This window comes from Oryx dammah, unplaced genomic scaffold, assembly GCF_014754425.2.
Source record: "Oryx dammah isolate SB20612 unplaced genomic scaffold, SCBI_Odam_1.1 HiC_scaffold_27, whole genome shotgun sequence".
Taxonomy (NCBI): Eukaryota; Metazoa; Chordata; class Mammalia; order Artiodactyla; family Bovidae; genus Oryx; species Oryx dammah.
In genome coordinates this window covers 135874841-135899344 of record NW_024070211.1, presented here as the reverse complement: position 1 = coordinate 135899344, position 24504 = coordinate 135874841, and the positions used below count along the sequence as shown (strand labels likewise).

Genomic DNA, 24504 nt, shown 5'->3' with positions numbered 1-24504 from the left:
TCTAAAATCAGGAACAAGACATGGGTGCCTTCTCTCACCACTGTCTCTTTGCGACTCCATGAATCACAGCAGGCCAAGACTCCCTGCCCATCAACAACTCCCGGAGTTCACCCAGCCTCATGTTCATTGAGTCCGTGATGCCATCCAGCCATCTCATCCTCGGTTGTACCCTTCTTCTCCTGCCCCCAATCCCTCGCAGTATCAAAGTCTTTTCCAATGAGTCAACTCTTCCCATGAGGTGGCCAAAGTACTGGAGTTTCAGCTTTAGCATCATTCCCTTCCAAAGAAATCCCAGGGTTGATCTCCTTCAGAATGGACTGGTTGGATCTCCTTGCAGTCCAAGGGACTCTCAAGAGTCTTCTCCAGCACCACAACAAAAGCATCAATTCTTTAGCTCTCAGCCTTCTTCACAGTCCAACTCTCATATCCATACATGACTACTTGAAAAACCATAGCCTTGACTAGCCGGACCTTAGTCGGCAAAGTAATGTCTCTGCTTTTGAATATACTATCTATGTTGGTCATAACTTTTCTTCCAAGGAGTAAGCGTCTTCTAATTTCTTGGCTGCAGTCACCATCTGCAGTGATTTTGGAGACCAGAAAATAGAGTCTGACACTGTTTCCACTGTTTCACCATCTCTTTACCATGGAGTGATGGGACCAGATGCCATGATCTTCGTTTTCTGAATGTTGAGCTTCAAGCCAACTTTTTTGCTCTCCTCTTCCACTTTCATCAAGAGGCTTTTTAGTTCCTCTTCACTTTCTGCAATAAGAGTGGTGTCATCTGCATATCTGAGGTGATTGATATTTCTCCTGGCAATCTTGATCCAGCTTGTGTTTCTTCCAGTCCAGCGTTTCTCATGATGTACTCTGCATAGAAGTTAAATAAGCAGGGTGACAATATACAGCCTTGGCGTACTCCTTTTCCTATTTGGAACCAGTCTGTTGTTCCATGTCCAGTTCTAACTGTTGCTTCCTGGCCTGCATACAGATTTCTCGAGAGGCAGGTCAGGTAGTCTGGTATTCCCATCTCTTTCAGAATTTTCCACAGTTTATTGTGATCCACACAGTCAAAGGCTTTGGCATAGTCAATAAAGCAAAAAGAGATGTTTTTCTGGAACTCTCTTGCTTTATCCATGATCCAGTGGATGTTGGCAATTTGATCCCTGGTTCCTCTGCCTTTTCTAAAACCAGGTTGAACATCAGGAAGTTCACAGTTCACGTATTGCTGAAGCCTGACGTGGAGAATTTTGAGCATTACTTTACTAGCATGTGAGATGAGTGCAATTGTGTGGTAGTTTGAGCATTCTTTGGCATTGTCTTTCTTTGGAATTGGAATGAAAACTGACCTTTTCCAGTCCTGTGGCCACTGCTGAGTTTTCCAAATGTGCTGGCATATTGAGTGCAGCACTTTCACAGCATTATCTTTCAGGATTTGAAATAGCTCTACTGGAAATCCGTCACCTCCTCTAGCTTTGTTTGTAGTGATGCTTTCTAAGGCCCACTTGATTTCACATTCCAAGATGTCTGGCTCTAGGTAAGGGATCACACCATTGTGATTATCCAGGTCATGAAGATCCTTTTTGTACAGCTCAGCGGTGGCCTGCACACTAAGTGCAGGCGGCGGTGGCCGGCGCACTAAGCATGGCCGAGAGCTACCTCAGGTCTGAGGTCAGGGGCAGTGGCCTAGAGTGCCAGGCTGCAACAGCACAGGAACGGTCAAGAGGAGCTACCTTGCCTCTGAGGTCAGGGGCAGCGGCTGAGAGAAGCTACCTGGCATCCAAGGTCAGGGGCAATGGCCAGGAGGAGATACCCTGCATCCAAGGACAGGGATGGCAGCTGGGAGGAGCCACCCCATGTCCGAGGTCATGGGCAATGGCCGAGAGGAGCCACTCCGCATCTGAGGCCAGGGGCAGTGCCCGAGGCCAGGGGCAGCAGCTAGAAGGAGCAACCCCACGCCTGAGGCCAGGGCAGCAACCGGGAGGAGCAACCCCACACCCAAGGAGTGGTGGCTGCCCAGGTGCAGGAGGGACTAGAGGAGCCATCCCATGTAGAAGGTCAGGAATGGTGGTGGGAAGAGATACCCCTCATCCAAGGTAAGGAGCAGTGGCTGTGCTTTGCTGGAGCAGCCGTGAAGAGACACCCCACGCCCAAGGTAAGAGAAATCCAAGTAAGATGGTAGGTGTTCCAAGAGGGAATCAGAGGGCAGACACACTGAAACCATACTCACAGAAATCTAGTCAATCTAATCACACTAGGACCACATCCTTGTCTAACTCAATGAAACTAAGCCATGCCTGCGGGGCAACCCAAGACAGGCGGGTCATGGTGGAGAGGTCTGACAGAATGTGGTCCACAGGAGAAGGGAATGGCAAGCCACTTCAGTATTGTTGCCTTGAGAACCCCATGAACAGTATGAAAAAGCAAAATGATAGGATACTGAAAGAGGAACTCCCCAGGTCAGTAGGTGCCCAATATGCTAGTGGAGGTCAGTGGAGAAATAACTCCAGAAAGAATGAAGGGTTGGAGCCAAAGCAAAAACAATACCCAGCTGTGGATGTGACTGGTGATAGAAGCAAGATCTGATGCTGTAAAGAGCAATATTGCATAGGAACCTGGAATGTCAGGTCCATGAATCAAGGCAAATTGGAAGTGGTCAAACAAGAGATGGCAAGAGTGAACGTTGACATTCTAGGAATCAGCGAATTAAAATGGACTGGAATGGGTGAATTTAACTCAGATGACCATTATATCTAATACTGTGGGCAGGAATCCCTCAGAAGAAATGCAGTAGCCATCATGGTCAACAAAAGAGTCCAAAATGCAGTACTTGGATGCAATCTCAAAAACGACAGAATGATCTCTGTTCGTTTCCAAGGCAAACCATTCAATATCACAGTTATCCAAGTCTATGCCCCAACCAGTAATGCTGAAAAAGCTGAAGTTGAACGGTTCTATGAAGACCTACAAGACCATTTAGAACTAACAGCCAAAAAAGTTGTCCTATCATTATAGGGAACTGGAATGCAAAACTAGGAAGTCAAGAAACACCTGGAGTAACAGGCAAATTTGGCCTTGGAATGCAGAATGAAGCAGGGTAAAGACTAATAGAGTTTTGCCAAGATAATGCACTGGTCATAGCAAACACCCTCTTCCAACAACACAAGAGAAGACTCTACACAGGGACATCACCAGATGGTCAACACCGAAATCAGATTTATTATATTCTTTGCAGCCAAAGATGGAGAAGCTCTATACAGTCAACAAAAATGAGACCAGGAGCTGACTGTGGCTCAGATCATGAACTCCTTATTACCAAATTCAGACTTAAGTTGAAGAAAGTAGGGAAAACCGCCAGACCATTCAGGTATGACCTAAATCAAATTCCTTATGATAATACAGTGGAAGTGAGAAATAGATTTGAGGGCCTAGATCTGATAGATAGAGTGCCTGATGAACTATGGAATGAGGTTTGTGACATTGTACAGGAGACAGGGATCAAGACCATCCCCATGGAAAAGAAATGCAAAAAAGCAAAATGGCTGTCTAGGGAGGCCTTACAAATAGCTGTGAAAAGAAGAGAAGCCAAAAGCAAAGGAGAAAAGGAAAGATATAAAAATCTGAATGCAGAGTTCCAAAGAATAGCAAGAAGAGATAAGAAAGCCTTCTTCAGTGATCAATGCAAAGAAATAGAGGAAAACAACTGAATGGGAAAGACTAGAGATCTCTTCATGAAAATTAGAGGTACCAAGGGAACATTTCATGCAAAGATGGGCTCGATAAAGGACAGAAATGGTAGGGACCTAACAGAAGCAGAAGATATTAAGAAGAGGTGGCAAGAATACACAGAAGAACTGTTAAAAAAAAAAAAGGATCTCTCACCACTACTATTCAAAATAATTCTGGAGGTCCTAGCCACATCAATTAGAGAAGAAAAGGAAATGAAAGGAATCCAGATTGGAAAAGAAGTAAAACTTTCACTGTTTGCAGATGACGTAATTCTCTACATAGAAAGCCCTAAAGAAGCCTCCAGAAAATTACTAGAGCTAAGCAATGAATACAGTAAAGCAGTAAAGTCACAAGATGCTCAGAGGTTAAAGCATCTGCCTGCAAGGTGAGAGACCAGGGTTCGATCCCTGGGTCGGGAAGATCCCCTGGAGAAGGAAATGGCAACCCACTCCAGTATTCTTGCCTGGAGAATCCCATGGAAGGAGGAACCTGGTGGGCTACAGTCCATGGGGTCGCAAAGAGTTGGACACAACTAAGAGACTTCACTTCACTTCACTTCACAGGATATAAAATTAACACAGAGAAATTCCTTGCATTCCTATATGCTTACAATGAAAGATCAGATAAGGAAATTAAGTAAACAATCCTATCCACCACTGCAATGAAAAGAATAAAGTACTTAGGAATAAATTTACCTAAAGACACAAAAGACCTGTATATAGAAAATTACAAAACATTGATGAAAGAAACCAAAGATTAAAGATGGAAAAATATACCATATTCTTGGATTGGAAAAGTCAATATAGTGAAAATGAGTATATTACTCAAAGCAATCTATTGATTCAATGTAATCGTAATCCCTATCAAACTACCAACAGTATTTTTCACAGAACTAGAACAAATAATTTCACAATTTGTATGGAAACACAAAAGCCCCCAAATAGCCAAAGCAATCTTGAGAAAGAAGAATGGAACTGGAGGAATCAATCTTCCCAACTTCAGATTGTACTACAAAGCTACAGTCATCAAGATAGTATGGTATTGGCACAAAGACAAAGATATAGATCAATTGAACAAAATAGAAAGTCTGGAGATAAATCCATACACCTATGTACACCTTATCTTTGACAAAGAAGGCAAAAAATATACAATGGAGAAAAGACAGTCTCTTCAACAAGTGGTGCTTGGAAAACTGGTCAACTACATGTAAAAGAATGAAACTAAAACACTTCCTATCACCATACACAAAAATAAACTCAAAACGGATAAAGACTTAAATGTAAGACCAGAAATTGTAAAATTCTTTGAAGAAAACATAGGCAGAACACACTGTGACACAAATCACAGCAAGGTCCTGTATGACCCACCTCCCAGTATAATGGAAATAAAAACAAATATAAACAAATGGGACCTATTAAACTTAAAAGCTTTTGCACAATGAAGGAAACTATAAGCAAGGTGAAAAGGCAGCCTTCATAATAGGAAAAAACAAAGCAAATGAAACAACTGACAAAAGATTTATCTCCAAAATATACATGCAGCTCATGTAACTCAATACCAGAAAACAAACAATCCAATCAAAAAGTGGGCAAAAATCCTAAACAGATATTTCTCCAAAGGCCACATATAGATGGCTAATAAACACATGAAAAGATGCTCAACATCACTCATTATCACAGAAATGCAAATCTAAACCACAATGGGGTATCATCTCATAATGGTCAGAAATGACCATCATCGAAAAGTCTACAAACAATAAATGGAGAGGGTGTGGAGAAAAGGGAACTCTTTTGCACTGTTTGTTGGAAAGCAAACTGGTATAGCCACTATGGAGAAAAGTGTGGAGATTCCTTAAAAAACTGAGAATACAACAATCCTATGACCCAGCAATGCCACACTGAGGAAACCATATATTGAGGAAACCAGAATTGAAACAGATACATGTACCACAATGTTAATCACAACACTATTTACAATAGCTAGGACATGGAAGCAACCTAGATGTCCATCGGCAAATGAATGGATAAGGAAGTTGTGATACATATACACAACAGAATAATACTCAGCTATAAAAGGAATGCATTTGAGTCAGTTCTAATGAGGGGGGTGAACCTAGAGCCTATTGTACAGAGTGAAGTAAGTGAGAAAGAGGAAGACAATTGATGTATATTAATGTATATATAGGAAGCTAGGAGCTATCCCAAGTTGAAGGTCAGGAACAGCGACAGTAAGGAGATACCCCTCGTCCAAGGTAAGGAGGAGTGGCTGTGCTTTGCTGGAGCAGCCGTGAAGAGACACCCCGTGCCCAAAGTAAGAGAAACCCAAGTAAGATGGTAGGTGTTGCAAGAGGGCATCAGAGGGCAGACACACTGAAACCATACTCACAGAAAACTAGTCAATCTAATCACACTAGGACCACAGCCTTGTCTAACTCAATGAAACCAAGCCATGCCCACGGGGCAACCCAAGATGGGTGGGTCACGGTGGAGAGGTCTGACAGAATGTGGTCCACTGGAGAAGGGAATGGCAAGCCACTTCAGTATTCTTGCCTTGAGAACCCCATGAACAGTATGAAAAGGCAAAATGAAAGGATACCGAAAGAGGAACCCCCCAAGTCATTAGGTGCCCAATACGCTACTGGAGATCAGTGGAGAAATAACTCCAGAAAGAATGAAGGGATGGAGCCAAAGCAAAAACAATACCCAGCTGTGGATGTGACTGGTGATAGAAGCAAGGTCCGATGCTGTAAGAGCAATATTGCATAGGAACCTGGAATGTCAGGTCATGAATCAAGGCAAATTGGAAGTGGTCAAACAAGAGATGGCAAGAGTGAACATCGACATTCTAGGAATCAGGAAAATAAAATGGACTGGAATGGGTGAATTTAACTCAGCTGACCATTATATCTACTACTGTGGGCAGGAATCCCTCAGAAGAAATGGAGTAGCCATCATGGTCAACAGAAGAGTCTGAAATGCAGTACTTGGATGCAATCTCAAAAACGACAGAATGATCTCTGTTCGTTTCCAAGGCAAACCATTCAATATCACAGTTATCCAAGCCTATGCCCCAACCAGTAATGCTGAAGAAACTGAAGCTGAATGGTTTTATGAAGACCTACAAGACCATTGAAAACCAGCAGCCAAAAAAGATGTCCTTTTCATTATAGGGAACTGGAATGCAAAAACAAGAAGTCAAGAAACACCTGGAGTAACAGGCAAAATTGACCTTGGAATGCAGAATGAAGCAGGGTAAAGACTAATAGAGTTTTGCCAAGAAAATGCACTGGTCATAGCAAACACCCTCTTCCAACAACACAAGAGAAGACTCTACACAGGGACATCACCAGATGGTCAACACCGAAATCAGATTTATTATATTCTTTGCAGCCAAAGATGGAGAAGCTCTATACAGTCAACAAAAACGAGACCAGGAGCTGACTGTGGCTCAGATCATGAACTCCTTATTACCAAATTCAGACTTAAGTTGAAGAAAGTAGGGAAAACTGCTAGACCATTCAGGTATGACCTAAATCAAATTCCTTATGATTATACAGTGGAAGTGAGAAATAGATTTGAGGGCCTAGATCTGATAGATAGAGTGCCTGATGAACTATGGAATGAGGTTCGTGTCATTGCACAGGAGGCAGGGATCAAGACCATCCCCATGGAAAAGAAATGCAAAAAAGCAAAATGGCTGTCTAGGGAGGCCTTACATATAGCTGTGAAAAGAAGAAAGGTGAAAAGCAAAAGAGAAAAGGAAAGATATAAGCATCTGAATGCAGAGTTCCAAAGAATAGAAAGAAGAGATAAGAAACGCTTCTTCAGCGATCAATGCAAAGAAATAGAGGAAAACAACAGAATTGGAAAGGCTAAAGATCTCTTCAAGAAAATTAGAGATACCAAGGGAACATTTCATGCAAAGATGGGCTCGATAAAGGACAGAGATGATATGGACCTAACAGAAGCAGAAGATATTAAGAAGAGGTGGCAAGAATACACAGAAGAACTGTACAAAAAAGATCTTCATGACCCAGATAATCATGATGATGTGATCACTAATCTAGAGCCAGACATCTTCGAATATGAAGTTAAGGGGGCCTTAGAAATCATCACTACGAACAAAGCTAGTGGAGGTGATGGAATTCCAGTTGAGCTGTTTCAAATCCTGGAAGATGATGATGTCAAAGTGCTGCACTCAATATGTCAGCACATTTGGAATACTCAGCAGTGGTCACAGGAGTGGAAAAGGTCAGTTTTCATTTCAATTCCAAAGAAAGACAATGCAAAAGAATGCTCAAACTACCGCACAATTGTACTCATCTCACATGCTAGTAAAGTAATGCTCAAAATTCTTCAAGCCAGGCTTCAGCAATACGTGAACCATGAATTCCCTGATGTTCAAGCTGGTTTTCGAAAAGGCAGAGGAACAAGAGATCAAATTGCCAACATCCGCTCGATCATGCAAAAAGCAAGAGAGTTCCAGAAAAACATCTATTTCTGTTTATTGACGATGCCAAAGCCTTTGACTGTGTGGATGACAATAAACTGTGGAAAATTCTGAAAGATATGGGAATTCCAGACTACCTGACCTGCCTCTTGAGAAATCTGTATGCAGGTCAGGAAGCAGCAGTTACAATTGGACATGGAAAAACAGACTGGTTCCAAACAGGAAAAAGAATATGTAAAGGCAGTATATTGTCACCCTGCTTATTTCTTATACGCAGAGTACCTCATGAGAAATGCTGGACTGGAAGAAACACAAGCTGGAATCAAGATTGCCAGGAGAAATATCAATAACCTCAGATACGCAGATGACACCACCCTTATGGCAGAAACTGAAGAGGAGCTAAAAAGCCTCTTGATGAAAGTGAAAGAGGAGAGTGGAACAGTTGGCTTAAAGCTCAACATTCAGAAAACGAAGATCATAGCATCCAGTCCCATCACTTCATGGGAAATAGATGGGGAAACAGTGGAAACAGTGTCAGACTTTATTTTTCTGGGCTCCAAAATCACTGCAGATGGTGACTGCACCCATGAAATTAAAGATGCTTACTCCTTGGAAGAAAAGTTATGATCAACCTAGATACTATATTCAAAAGCAGAGACATTACTTTGCCGACTAAGGTCCGTCTAGTCAAGGCTATGGTTTTTCCTATGGTCATGTATGGATGTGAGAGTTGGACTGTGAAGAAGGCTGAGCACCAAAGAATTGATGCTTTTGAACTGTGATGTTGGAGAAGACTCTTGAGAATCCCTTGGACTGCAAGGAGATCCAACCAGTCCATTCTGAAGGAGATCAACCCTGGGATTTCTTTGGAAGGAATGATGCTGAAGCTGAAGCTCCTGTACTTTGGCTACCTCATGCGAAGGGTTGACTCATTGGAAAAGACTCTGATGCTGGGAGGGATTGGGGGCAGGAGGAGAAGGGGACGACCCAGGATGAGATGGCTGGATGGCATCACTGACTCAATGTACATGAGTCTGAGTGAACTCTGGGAGATGATGATCAACAGGGAGGCCTGGTGTGCTGCAATACATGAGGTTGCAAAGAGTTGGACATGACTGAGCGACTGAACTGAACTTATGTAATCTAGAAGGATGGTACTGATGATCCTATGTACAGAAGGAGACACAGCAGACATAAAGAACAGACTTCTGGACCCACTGGGAGAAGGAGAGGGTTAGAATAGCACTGAAACATATACATTACCATATGTAGAATGGATGACCACTGTGCGTTGGATGCATGAAGCAGGGAACCCAGGACCAGTGTTCTGTGACATCCTGCAGGGATGGGGTGGGGAGGGATGTGGGAGGGGGGTTCAGGATGCAGTGAATGCGTGTATGCCTATGACTGATTCATGTTGATGTATGCCAAAAGCCATCACAATATTGTAATTATCCTCCAATTAAAATATATAAATATATTTTTTAAAAGAAAATACACATACATTCAGCAAATAAATAAAATCTACAACAATAAATGCTGAAGATGCTGTGGAGGAAAGGGAACCCTCTCGCACTGTTAGTGGGAATATAAATTGATCAGCCACTATGGAAGAGAGTATGGAGATTCCTTAACAAACTAGGAAGAAAACGACCATATGACCCAACAATCCTACTACTGGGCATATACCCAGAGAAAACCAGAATTGAAAAAGCAATATGTACCTCAACGTTCACTGAAGCGCTATTTAAAATAGCTGGGACATGGAAGCAACATCTAGGTTGCTTCCATGTCCATCGACAGATGAATGATTAAAGAAGCTATGGTACATATACAAAATATTACTGGAATATTACTCAGTCATAGAAAGGAAAGCATTTGAGTCAGTTCTAATGAGGTGGATGAACCTAGAGCCTATTATACAGAGTGGAGTAAATCAGAAATAGAAAACAAATATGGTATATTAATGCATATATAAGGAATCTAGAAAGATGGTACTGATGAACCTATCTGCAGGTCAGCAGTGGAGACAGTGACATAGAGAACAGACTTGTGGGCACAGGAAAGGAGGGAAGAAGAGGGTGGAATGAATGGAGATACACACTATATACACTATATACACTACCATATGCAAAATAGATAGCCTGTAGGAATTTTCTGTATGACACAGGGAACTCAAATATGAGCTCTGTGACAATTTAGAGAGGTGGGATGGGGTGGGAAGTGGGAGAGAGGTTCACAAGGGAGGGGACATACATACTCTTATGGTTGATGCATGTTGGTGTATGGCAGAAACCAACACAATGTTGTAAAGCAATTATCATTCAATTAAAAATATATAAATTTTAAAAAGAGTCTCAATCATCAAATGTTTAACATATTTTAGATTATTAGCCATGTAAGTGGTCCATGTTAACTTCTCTCCTTGATAATCCCCTCTATTCTATTCATTCTACATGGTCTGGGTGAATAAGAACCAGTCCAGGAGGCTTCTTATTCTTTGAGAACCAGCTCAAAACTTCCCTCCTGGGAGCCATTCCAAACTTTCCTCCAGCCTCTGTGGTGTTCCCTGAGCACTCTATGTACATGGCCATAAGAGGATCCATTTATATTGTGATCTTAATTTAGGTGACTGTCTCCCCACTCAGGAAGACAATGTCACCATATAAAAGTAGAAGATGCTCAATAAGGTTTAATGAACAAAATTCCGCACAGTGGACATATTTCCAGGTGTCTCTGGATTCTGTCTCTATCATTGCTATTAAATGTGGTTGTGAATGCAGTTGTTGCCTTTCCTGGGGCCGATCTCAGATGGGGGCCATTTTAACAAGTCTAAATTCAGAATTTGAGGCCTCAGTTGCTGAACTAGATGAACTAGCTGTCTCCAGAATTCAGAACAACTTCACTGAATGACATTAGTCCCCCTTTACAAACTAGAAGATACACTAAAAACAAAGTTGTTGATTTAATAGTTAGAGACCAATCAAAGAACAAAGAAAGCTAGATTATCTAAGCATACCTGGAAGCAAAAACAAAAATTTTAAAGGTATTTATTGTGTTTGTCGAAGATTTTTCACAATTCTCTTGTGTTCCTAAAGGTGATTAGGTCTCCTTCCAAATACAATCACATCCAAATCCCTGTGTTTACTCACCAGAGGTTAGTCTTTCCTGATACTTCTTCTAAGTGAATTTTTAATGTCTCCAAAAGACAAAACACTTTTTCAGCCCCCCAAAAAAAACTTTTTAAAATTTTTCTTCATATTCTTCCACTAGAGTCTCTACTTCTTAGCACACACATTCATCACTTTACCCACCATCACCCACAACACACACTCTTTAAAAGGGGGAATAAGAAGTTGCCACTGAGGATGGTTTCTGATTCAAAATCTGCTTCTAAACCTAAGCCACTAAGCCACATCTGCATGCAGTGTGGGAAGACATTAACTCTGAGATGTCAGTAATGACCATCCTCAAGCCACAGCTCAGAAGGTCAGGGGCAGTTCTGCAGAGAATGGAAAGTAACACACTTTGCAGAGAAACTGAGTAGGGATAGAACTCTCCAGTCAAAGGTAAAGATGGGTTTCCACTTAGGAAATCATGAACTATTCTTACTTTACATATTTTTACTTTACTTTCAATTTGGTATTCATTAATCATCACTTCTCAGACTGGTTCCAAATAGGAAAAGGAGTATGTCAAGTCTGTATATTGTCACCCTACTTATTTAACTTCTATGCAAAGTACATCATGAGAAACGCTGGGCTGGAAGAAGCACAAGCTGGAATGAGGATTGCCGGGAGAAATGTCAATAACCTCAGGTATGCAGATGACACCACCCTTATGGCAGAAAATGAAGAGGAACTTGATGAAATGAAAGAGGAGAGTGAAAAAGTTGGCTTAAAGCTCAACATTCAGAAAATGAAGATCATGGCATCTGGTCCCATCACTTCATGGGAAATAGATGGGAAAACAGTGGAAACAGTGTCAGACTTTATTTTTCTAGGCTTCAAAATTACTGCAGATGGTGATTGCAGCCATGAAATTAAAAGATGCTTACTCCTTGGAAGGAAAGTTATGACCAACCTAGATAGCGTATTCAAAAGCAGAGACATTACTTTGCCAACAAATATCCGTCTAGTCAAGGCTATGCTTTTTCCTGTGGTCATGAATGGATGTGAGAGTTGGACTGTGAAGAAAGCTGAGTGCCAAAGAATTGATGCTTTTGAACTGTGGTGTTGGAGAAGACTCTTGAGAGTCCCTTGGACTGCAAGGACATCCAACCAGTCCATTCTGAAGAAGATCAGTCCTGGGTGTTCTTTGGGAGGACTGATGCTAAAGCGGAAGCACCAGTACTTTGGCCACCTCATGTGAAGAATTGACTCATTGGAAAAGACTCTGATGCTGGGAGGGATTGGGGCCAGGAGGAGAAGGGGACGACAGAGGATGAGATGGCTGGATGGCATCACTGACTCGATGGACGTGAGTCTGAGTGAACTCCAGGAATTGGTGATGGACAGGGAGGCCTGGTGTGTTGCAATTCTGAACTGAATCATCACTTCAGGCTTACCATAGTGTCTGGGGGCCCTCCCTCAAATCCAATACCCGCTTACCTCCCAGACAGGCACCAAGGGCCAGGGCATACATGAGTGGTGGAGCAGGCAGGCTGACCTCAGGATCTCTGCTCAGGTTTAGGAGCACGGGAATCTGTGGAGGAAAAGGACACTGACCTCATATCCATGAAAGCCCAGAGGAGTTACCCATTCTGTGACCAACTTGCAAAATCCAAAGCACTTTTTTAGTACTCAAACTGAACAGAGCACAGGACCTTCAAAAGGAAACCTAAGCAAACTTTAGAATCAAAAAACTTGAGTTTGAGCCTATGAGTAAGTCTTTGTTTCCAGCCACATGACCAACTGGTCCTCCTTCTCGTTAGTTACCCCAAGCAACTATGGATCCTACATGGGGTGAAGTTGCATAGAATCTCACACAGTGCTTGGGACTAAAACCATCTAACCAGTATATATTAGCCTTGCAGTGGACCACTTCCTACATTAACTCTGCGTATACATCATCTTATTTAATTCTCAAACATCCTCCAGGTGTGTTTGCTATTCCCTCAATCGATAGATAGGGACATTAAGACTTGGAGAGATGCAGATCTTTTAAATGGCCAAGCTAGACTTGAATTCCGGTTGTAAACTGCAGGTAGGTAAACCTTTCTCTGAGAAATTTGTGTTCCATAAACAGGCCCCCTTTTGACTCATGCTGATAATGAAGCCCAGAAGAACAAATAATCTCTGAGCCTGTTTCCAGTATGCTCAGGAGATATTGTTCCATGTTATCACTGGTAGGTACCTCAGCCCACTGGAGTTTAAAGAGGGACCCCTGGACCTCCAGCCTTGGGACAGTTGCCTTGTATGGACCTCTGTAAAGAGCATGAGGAGGAGGGCTCCAATAGTAACATATCTAGAAAGGACTACCCAAAATCACAGACAGCGAAAAACCATGTGCATGCATGCAAATTTGCTTCAGTCATGTTTGATTGTGCAATCTTATGTACTGTAGCCTGCCAGGCTGCTCTGTCCATGGGACTCTCTAGGCAAGAATATTGGCGTGGGCTGCTTTTTCCTTCTCCAGGGGATCTTCCTGAGCCAAGGATTGAACCCATATCTCTGGCTTGGCAGATGGATTGTTTACCAATAAGCCACCTGGGAAGTCCTCCTATCAAAAATTACTTTAAATGTAAATGGATTAAATTCTCCAATCAAAGGCACAGAGTGAATGAAGGAATTGAAAAAAAAAAAAAAAAGACCCAACTATATGCTACCACAGGATATATATTGGCTCAAAGTAGAGTGATGGAAAAAGATATCCACGCAAGTAGAAAGAGAGCAGAAGTAGCTTTTTCATATCAGACAAAATAGACTTTAAGTCAAAAATGGTTAGGAGACAAAAAGGTCATTATATAAGGGGTCAATTCATCCATAGATCATTACAGTTGTGACTATATGTGTACCCTACAACAAAGTACATAATTATATAAAGCAAATATTAAGAAATCATTGCAGCCATGAAATTAAAAGATGCTTACTCCTTGGAAGAAAAGTTGTGACCAACCTAGGTAGCACATTCAAAAGCAGAGACATTACTTTGCCAACTAAGGTCCGTCTAGTCAAGGCTATGGTTTTTCCAGTAGTCATATATGGATGTGAGAGTTGGACTGTGAAGAAGGCTGAGCACCGAAGAATTAATGCTTTTGAACTGTGGTGTTGGAGAAGACTCCTGAGAGTCCCTTGGACTGCAAGGAGCTCCAACCGGTCCATTCTGAAGGAGATCAACCCTGGGATTTCTTTGGAAGGAATGATGCTAAGCTGAATCTCCAATATTTTGGCCACCTCATGCGAAAAGTTGACTCATTGGAAAAGACTCTGATGCTGGGAGGGATTGGGGGCAGGAGAAGGGGATGACAGACGACGAGATGGCTGGATGGCATCACTGACTCAGTGGACGTGAGTCTGAGTGAACTCCAGGAGTTCGTGATGGACAGGGAGGCCTGGCGTGCTGCCAAGGGGTTGCAAAGAGTAGGACACGACTGAGCGACTGAACTGAACTGAGTGTATTTCAATACCTTATTTTAATCAATAAACAGATCATCCAGACAGAAAATCAATGAGGAATTATGGATCTGAACTACACTTTTAAATAAGTGGACCTAACAGTCATATGGGCTCCCCTGGTAGCTCAGCTGGTAAAGAATACACCTGCAATGCAGAAGACCTCGGTTCAATTCCTGGGTCAGGAAGAACTGCTGGAGAAGGGATAGGCTACTCACTCCAGTACTGGGCTTTCCTGGTGGCTCAGCTGGTAAAGAACCCACCTGCAATGAGGGAGACCTGGGTTCAGTCCCTGGGTTGGGAAGATCCCCTAGAGAATGGAACATCTACCCACTCCAGTATTCTTACCTGGAGAATTCCAGGGACTGTATAGTCCATGGGGTCACAAAGAGTTGGACACGACTGAGTGATTTTCACTTTCACATTCAACAGTCATATATAGAACATTCCATCCAATAGCAGCAAAATGCACATTCTTCTCAAGCACACTCTGAGCATTCTCCAGGATATATCATATGTTAAGCCACAAAACAAATCTTAAGAAATTTAAGAAAAGTGAAATCATATCAATTATCTTTTCTAATTACAATGGTGTGAAACTAGCTATCAATAACAAGAAAAAAGCTGAAAAACTCATAAATACAGAAATGAATGTTGGGAATGAAGCTAGATGCTCCTGAAGCATCAGTGGGTCAAAGAAGATCAAAAGGGAAATTTTTAAAATCTAGACAAAAATGGAAACACAGAACACCAAAAGTTGTGAGATACAGAAAAAATGATTCTAAGAAGGAAGTTTATAACAACAAATGACTACATTAAGAAAAAAGATGGACTTGGTGCTCAGCAGTAAAGAATCTGCCTGTCACTGCGGGAGACACAGGAGATATAGTTTCAATACCTGGGTCAGGAAGATACCCCGGAGAAGGAAATGACAACCCACTCAAGTATCCTTGTTTGGAAAATTTCATGAACAGAGGAGCCTGGCAGGTTACAGCCCATGGGGTTGCAAAGAGGTGGACACGACTGAGCACACACACACACACACACTCCCTTGTGGTCTGGTGGTTAAGAATCCACCTGCCAATGCAGGGGATATAAATTTCATCCCTGCTCTGGGAAAATTCTACATGCCATGGGAATTCTAAGCCCATGCACCAAAACTACTGAGCCTGTACAAGTCCATGAAATGCTCCAGTCCAGAATACTGGAATGGGTAGCCTTTCCCTTCTCCAGGGGATCTTCCCAGCCCAGGGATTGAACCCAGGTATTGAACCCAGTACTCTTGCCTGGAGAATTCCAGGGACTGTATAGTTCATGGGGTCACAAAGAGTTGGACACGACTGAGTGATCCACCCGGATTACAGGTGGATTCTTTACCAGCTGAGCCACAAGGGAAGCCAAAGAATAATGAAATGGGTAACCTATCCCTTCTCCAACGGATCTTCCCAACCCAGGAATTGAACTAGGGTCTCTTGCATTGCAGGAGGATTCTTTACCAACTGAGCTATTAGGGAGCACTTTTCTATGTATGAGAAGATGCAAGAGTCTGCACTCACTGAAATCATTTTGTTGATACGCATCTCACCTATCTGGGGCCAGTATCCTGTGTTTTCACAACCTGAGTTTCCTCATGGCTCACCTTAAGGAGTGGCTACAGTCTGATGGCTGCTAAATGACAGATATTTTTTTCTTTCCTGAGTTTCCTCAAAGCTCACTGACTCATGCTGATGACTATGACATCTTTGTTTACTGATATGGCAGGAAATTTTTCATATCTCAAAATATTTCATTTCAGGAAATATTTAATTTCTCATGCATAAATTACAAGTTTTTAACTCAACATCCTGCACAGGAATAGTCATATTTTAATTTGAAAATCATCTGAGAATTCTTCTTATTTAAGCAAATGAGGCTGAGAAGATAGGTTTAAGTTGAGAAAGACTGTCAGGGAATTCTTAGTCATTAGCAGTGTATTTTAGTTTTCCCATACGGTCTCTAAGGCAGTGCTCTGGGAAGACTAAAATAACTGCTCACAAAAACAAATCTGGGCTCACATGTAGCTCCCACAACTCCCTGACAACTATAGATAAGAGAAGAGGAGAGAAGGAGAGGTGGGCAGATATCAAAGGGATATTCTTCTATGGAAATATTTGTTAAAATATTGAAATATTTCCACACCAATTGATCAAGAGCCATCATCTGAGATCCTACCCCTCAACCAAGACATTGGCTGGCATTTCTAGTCACTAGAAATGGTGATAGTATCTGCCAGTTTTCTAACCGTGTTAAATAAAATTTCCACACTCGTTAAATCTCATGAACATGTGTGATGTTGACCTGGAGAATGATCCTGCCTAAAGCTGTATTCTTACAGCAGAATAAGTTTTAACTGAAACACAGGTAGTTCTGCAAGCCTAGCAGCAGAAGGTACAGTCACTGCTCCTGTGTTTTCTCTTCATGTATAATGGCCATAAGTGGGCAAACCTATCTCTACCCTTGGATTGATCTGACATTTCTATAGTATGTTCTTGGGTCTCCTTGTTCAGTCCTCCAGGAAAATAGCAGAACTGAGAATGTGGGAATTTCACCAAAATAAAAATGCACATAGCAGCCAGACCTTGATCATGCCACTCCTTAAGACTGGTGCAGTAAGAACTAGGTACTCTAAGGGGTGTTTGGTTGGATCTGGCCCCAGAAATAGCTCAAGAAATCATAATTTATAGAGTAGAAGATGCACTACCCTTCTAGGAATGCCCAAACTCTGTATGTCCATGTAAGACTGCCCAGACAACAAAGATTCCCCAGTGCAAAACATGAGGCATTGGAGTTCTTTCTACTCCAGCCAGAGGTGCAGAGGGACACTGATGACCACTGATATCTCATACAAAACCCAAGTCCCCCTTTCTTCAACACACCTCAAATTCAGAGGACCTCTCAACTGTGCAGAGTGAAGATGCTCCTAGTTGGAAGAAGGGATGTGAAGTGGTCAGAGGTTATCTTCTCAGGCAGGAAACCTAAATCACCTCCCCAGGACACATTCATTTCATTGCATCTGTCAGAGGCAAGAACCAGTGGGAGTATCTATACACACACAGATTTTTATAAAGACAATTGGGGGGGCTGAAATTGAGCAAATCCCATATCCACAAGGTGTGCAGCAAGGAAGGAAGGGTGATGAGTACCTATAGTCCACAGGGTGGTAGTCAGGAAGTAATATCCAAGGGAAGCAGAGCATCTGAAACTGACTGAGCAGACCCTGTGGAGCTCCAGAGCACAAACCCTTCTGTCCCATTCCCTGAGTTCCAAAGTGCAGGTTTAAACAGTTGCTAATCAGGGAGGGGAGGGGATATAGAGATAATGGAAGAGCATTCAAGAAATAATAGTGCAGCCTTGGAGCAGGGTTCTGGTTCCCCCTCAAGGGATACATCTAACAATATTTCTTACTTCTTCTGCCAAACTAAAACTCCCACCAAGTGGAAGATGTTAACTATTTGATGTAGCATTCTTCATTCCAAAGGTCGGTTTGCCCATTATCACTGATGCCAGGAGATCTCTAAATTGAAGGAATGCAGGTCCTGCATGCACCATGATCAGCAATATCATCCCTTGACTATAAAACTCTGCCCATACATCCTCCACTGTGGATTAGGACACACAGTTTTCAGGGCATTAGCCTGCTGTTTCCCCCTTTGCTTGACAAAGCAATAAAGACATTTTTTTCCATAATACTTCACCTAAAACTCTATCTCTGAGATTTAATTTGGTATTGGGGTACAGATTGATTATATTCTATGCAGCCACAGATGGAGAAGCTCTATACAGTCAACAAAAACGAGACCAGGAGCTGACTGTGGCTCAGATCATGAACTCCTTATTACCAAATTCAGACTTAAGTTGAAGAAAGTAGGGAAAACCGCCAGACCATTCAGGTATGACATAAATCAAATCTCTTATGATTATACAGTGGAAGTGATAAATAGATTTAAGGGCCTAGATCTGATAGATAGAGTGCCTGATGAACTATGGAATGAGGTTCGTGACATTGTACAGGAGACAGGAATCAAGACCATCCCCATGGAAAAGAAATGCAAAAAAGCAAAATGGCTGTCTGGGGAGGCCTTAAAAACAGCTGGGAAAAGAGAGGGGAAAAGCAAAGGAGGAAAGGAAAGATATCAGCGTCTAAATGCAGAGTTCCAAAGAATAGCAAGAAGAGATAAGAAAGCCTTCTTCAGCGATCAATGCAAAGAAATAGAGGAAAACAACAGAATGGGAAAGACTAGAGATCTCTTCAAGAAAATTAGAGATACCAAGGGAACATTTCATGCAAAGACGGGCTCAATAAAGGACAGAAATGGTATGGACTTAACAGAAGCAGAAGATATTAAGAAGAGGTGGCAAGAATACATGGAAGAACTGTACAAAAAAGATCTTCACGACCCAGATAATCATGATGATGTGATCACTCATCTAGAGCCAGACATCTTGGAAAGTGAAGCCAAGTGGGCCTTAGAAAGCATCACTACAAACAAAGCTAGTGGAGGTGATGGAATTCCAGTTGAGCTGTTTCAAATCCTGAAAGATAATGCTGTGAAAGTGCTGCACTCAATATGCCAGCAAATTTGGAAAACTTAGCAGTGGCCACAGGACTGGAAAAGGTCAGTTTTCATTCCAATTCCAAAGAATGCTCCAACTACTGCACAATTGCACTCATCTCACACACTAGTAAAGTAATGCTCAAAATTCTCCAAGCCAGGCTTCAGCCATACGTGAACCATGAATTCCCTGATTTTCAAGCTGCTTTTCGAAAAGGCAGAGGAACCAGAGATCAAATTGCCAACATCTGCTGGATCATGGAAAAAGCAAGAGAGTTCCAGAAACACATCTATTTCTGCTTTATTGACTATGCCAAAGCCTTTGACTGTGTGGATCAAAATAAACTGAAATATTCTGAAAGAGATGGGAATACCAGACCACCTAATCTGCCTCTTGAGAAATCTGTATGCAGGTCAGGAAGCAGCAGTTAGAACTGCACATGAAACAACAGACTGGTTCCAAATAGGAAAAGGAGTACATCGAGGCTGTATATTGTCACCCTGCTTATTTAACTTCTATGCAGAGTACATCATGAGAAACGCTGGACTGGAAGAAACACACGCTGGAATCAAGATTGCTGGGAGAAATATCAATCACCTCAGATGTGCAGATGACACCACCCTTATGGCAGAAAGTGAAGAGGAGCTAAAAAGCTTCTTGACGAAAGTGAAAGAGGAGAGCGAAAAGGCTGGCTTAAAGCTCAACATTCAGAAAACGAAGATCATGGCATCTGGTCCCATCACTTCATGGGAAATAGATGGGGAAACAGTGAAAACAGTGTCAGACTTTATTTTGGGGGGCTCCAAAATCACTGCAGATGGTGAATGCAGCCATGAAATTAAAAGACACTTACTCCTTGGAAGAAAAGTTATGACGAACCTAGATAGTATATTCAAAAGCAGAGACATTACTTTGCCGACTAAGGTCCGGCTAGTCAAGGCTATGGTTTTTCCTGTGGTCATGTATGGATGTGAGAGGTGGACTGTGAAGAAGGCTGAGCACCGAAGAATTGATGCTTTTGAACTGTGGTGTTGGAGAAGACTCTTGAGAGTCCCTTGCACTGCAAGGGGATCCAACCAGTCCATTCCGAAGGAGATCAACCCTGGGATATCTTTGGAAGGAATGAGGCTAAAGCTGAAACTCCTGTACTTTGGCCACCTCATGAGAAGAGTTGACTCATAGGAAATGACTCTGATGCTGGGAGGGATTGGGGGCAGGAGGTGAAGGGGACGACAGAGGATGAGATGGCTGGATGGCATCACGGACTCGATGGATGTGAGTCTGAGTGAACTCCGGGAGTTGGTGATGGACAGGGAGGCCTGGCGTGCTGTGATTCATGGGGTCGCAAAGAGTCGGACATGACTGAGTGACTGAACTGAACTGAACTGAACTGATTGGGGTACAGAGGCCAGATTCAGCTTCACAACTGCCAAACCTGGCAGTGTCTCCAACACTAACTCATTCACAACATCCATCTATTCCCAAGGTCTTCTCAAGGCACACCAGAGTTTCTCAGTGCCTACACATTACACCAGCCTCTGGTGTCTTTGGCCCACAGTGACAGTGGCTACCAGAAAGAAGAATTCAGAGAAGAAACAACCTCCATCTGGGGAAACATGGAGAGCTATATATTGCTAAGACCAGCTCTTAGGACACGGAAGAGAATTGAGGAGAATAGATATTACCAGCAGCAAAGATTATTGCAAGCAAAGTCACTAGATGCCCAACAACATGCTAAGGAAAGTGCCACCGCCCAAATAGAGATGGGGTTATGTCTCAGGTGGCAAGGAGGCCTGGCAGAGAGACGGTATGACAATATTATCTGTGACTCTCAGAAACAGAGTGAGCACTGAGATGCCCAGTTCCCTCAGTGAAAATAACAGAGAGTTGCTGGAGGATGGTAAGTCAAAGGAGATGTAAAGAAAGTGTTACTATGGAAAAATTAACCTATTGCAATTTATTTACTTATTTAGTCATATGAAAACACTTGCTAAACATCTTCCCTGTACCAGGCACAATGCTAGTAAATAAGACAATGCAGCTGCAGACATGCCTTAACAGTTTGATGACCACTTTAGCAGAGGTATGTGTAAACTATTATGGGACCCAAGGACAAGCAAGGCCCTGCACTGGAAATACAGAAAGCATTGTAAAGAAAGCACTTAAGTAGGTATTGGAGGAGGATCTGAGGAACTCTTATATTTGGGGAACTCTGTTTCATGAGCTCTGGGTCCCCAAAGCAGAAGGCAACCTCATTTTCCCCATCCACTTTGTAGATAAATAGGCATGTGATACGGCCTCCTTCAATCAGACACTTTCACTTGAGAGGTAGGCTTGGAGAATTTGATCAATGTAACAATGTGTGCTCAAGGCAGAGTGACAGAGGTCCAGATACTCAATATCCAACAATGGAAGAGGAAGTCCAGGCAAAGCAACAGAAACTGGGGACCTCATGGGGCAAACCCCTACTCATGGTGTCCTTCAGAAAATCCATGAACTGTACACTATTCTTAGATATACTGCTATTTCTCTTAAACTACCTAAAATGGGTTCCATTTGTCAACTGAAAAAAAAATCATAAAACCTAAAAGTTGAGGGCTATATTTGAAAGCTGCAATATTTCTTGCCATCAGTTCAGTTCAGTTCAGTCACTTACTCGTGTCTGACTCTCTGTGACCCCATGAATTGTAACACGCCATGCCTCCCTATCCATCACCAGCTCCCAGAGTTCACCCAAACCCATGTCCAACAAGTCAGTGATGCCATCCAGCCATCTCATCCTCTGTCGTCCCCTTCTCCTCCTGGCCCCAATCCCTCCCAGCATCAGAGTCTTTTCCAATGAATCAGTTCTTCATATGAGGTGGCCAAAGTACTGGAGTTTCAGCTTTAGCATCAGTCCTTCCAAAGAACACTCAGGACTGATCTCCTTCAGAATGGACTGGTTGGATGTCCTTGTAGTCCAAGGGACTCTCAAGAGTCTTCTCCAACATCACAGTTCAAAAGCATCAATTCTTTGGTGCTCAGCTTTCTTCACAGTCCACCTCTCACATCCATACATGACCACAGGAAAAACCATAGCCTTGACTAGCCGGACCTTAGTCGGCAAAGTAATGTCTCTGCTTTTGAATATGCTATCTAGGTTGGTCATAATTTTCCTTCCAAGGAGTAAGCGTCTTTTAATATCATGGCTGCAATCACCATCTGCAGTGATTTTGGAGCCTCCAAAAATAAAGTCTGACACTGTTTCCACTATTTTCCCATCTATTTCCCATGAAGTGATGGGACCAGATGCCATGATCTTCGTTTTCTGAATGTTGAGCTTTATGCCAACTTTTTCACTCTCCTCTTTCACTTTCATCAAGAGACTTTTTAGCTCCTCTTCACTTTCTGCCATAAGGGTGGTGTCATCTGCATATCAATCTTGATTCCAGCTTGTGCTTCTTCCAGCCCAGCGTTTCTCATGATGTACTCTGCATAGAAGTTAAATAAGCAGGGTGACAATATACAGCCTCGACGTACTCCTTTTCCTATTTGGAACCAGTCTGTTGTTCCATGTGCAGTTCTAACTGTTGCTTCCTGACCTGCATACAGATTTCTCAAGCGGCAGGTCAGGTGATCTGGTATTCCCATCTGTTTCAGAATTTTCCACAGTTTATTGTGATCCACACAGTCAAAGGTTTTGGCATAGTTATAAAGCAGAAATAGATGTTTTTCTGCAACTTTCTAGCTTTTTCCATGAGCGGATGTTGACAATTTGATCTCTGGTTCCTCTGCCTTTTCTAAAACCAACTTGAACATCAGGAAGTTCACAGTTCACGTATTGCTGAAGACTGGCTTGGAGAATTTTGAGCATTACTTTACTAGCATGTGAGATGAGTGCAATTGTGCAGTAGAGCATTTTTGGCATTGCCTTTCTTTGGGATTAGAATGAAAATTGACCTTTTCCAGTCCTGTGGCCACTGCTGAGTTTTCCAAATTTGCTGGCATATTGAGTGCAGCACTTTCACAGCATCATCTTCCAGGATTTGAAATAGCTCAACTGGAATTCCATCACCTCCACTAGCTTTGTTCGTAGTTATGCTTTCTAAGGCCCACTTGACTTCCCGTTCCAGGATGTCTGGCTCTAGATGAGCCATATCAGTAAACAAATGATGTCCCAGTCACCCATCATCAGCAATCACAGCCACTATGAATCAGCAATCACAGCCACTAGGGGAACTCAGGAAAGAAAAGAATACCCACCATCTATAAATAGTAGCCTTCAAACTGCAACCACCCCGTATGGTGAGCCTTAAGAAAACCTGGAGTCTTGTGAAGCCACAGGATACTAGCCCCAGATAGGTGAGGTGCACATCAAAGAATTTATTTCAGTGAACCGACACTCGTATCTTCTCATACATAGAAAAGTGCTAAATTCCTTAACTTGAGATATGTGGTTTCCTTTCATTGACAATAATCTTTAGATGTTCAGACTACCTGCCCTTTGTTGCAAAACTTCTATATAACCTAGCTGTTCCCCTAGCTTCCTTGGAGAAATTCTCTCAGGGTTACTTAAGCTGTCTCCCGGGCTTGGAGTCCTAAAAATTTTCACTGAATAAACATAGTATCAACTTTTAGGCTGTGAATATTTTTTTTAGTCCACATGTTTTATTCAGTGCATATTCATAGGATTTCAAACCCAGGAGGTAGTATCTCAAATAAACCTGTGAAAACTGCTCCAAAGAGGTCAGGAGGAGTCAAAATACAGGTAATCTAAATGTCAAAAATAATTATTGTTAAGTAAAGAAGACCAGACATCTCAAGTTAAGGAATTTAAGTCTTTCATATATAGGAACACACAGAGTCTTGACTCATTGAAAGCATTCTTTTGATAGGCATTTCAGCTATCTGGAGCCAGTATCCTGTGTTTTCACATCCTGAGTTGCCTCAGGGCTCTCAGTTCACTGTGGAGGGCTATAATCACTGATGATTGTCCCTTCTTAGTGCCTTTTGTTAACTAATATGGCAGAAAATATTTTGTTTCTCATGTTGATTGCAACTGTTGATTGAAATGCAGATACAACTATGTGCATTACAAATAGAAAAATTCCCACTGAAAAGACTTAGGAACAAAATCAGC

General features: G+C 42.3%; 1 protein-coding gene across 1 annotated transcript in view; it reads right to left on the bottom strand.

Annotated features, from left to right (window-relative positions):
• The window catches only part of OCA2 (OCA2 melanosomal transmembrane protein), a 361910-nt gene that overhangs the window by 12873 nt on the left and 324533 nt on the right, over positions 1-24504 (bottom strand). The window contains exon 22 of the mRNA XM_040227913.1: positions 12789-12882. Coding sequence (XP_040083847.1) covers positions 12789-12882 — 94 coding nt within the window. The remainder of the gene's footprint in view (positions 1-12788; positions 12883-24504) is intronic.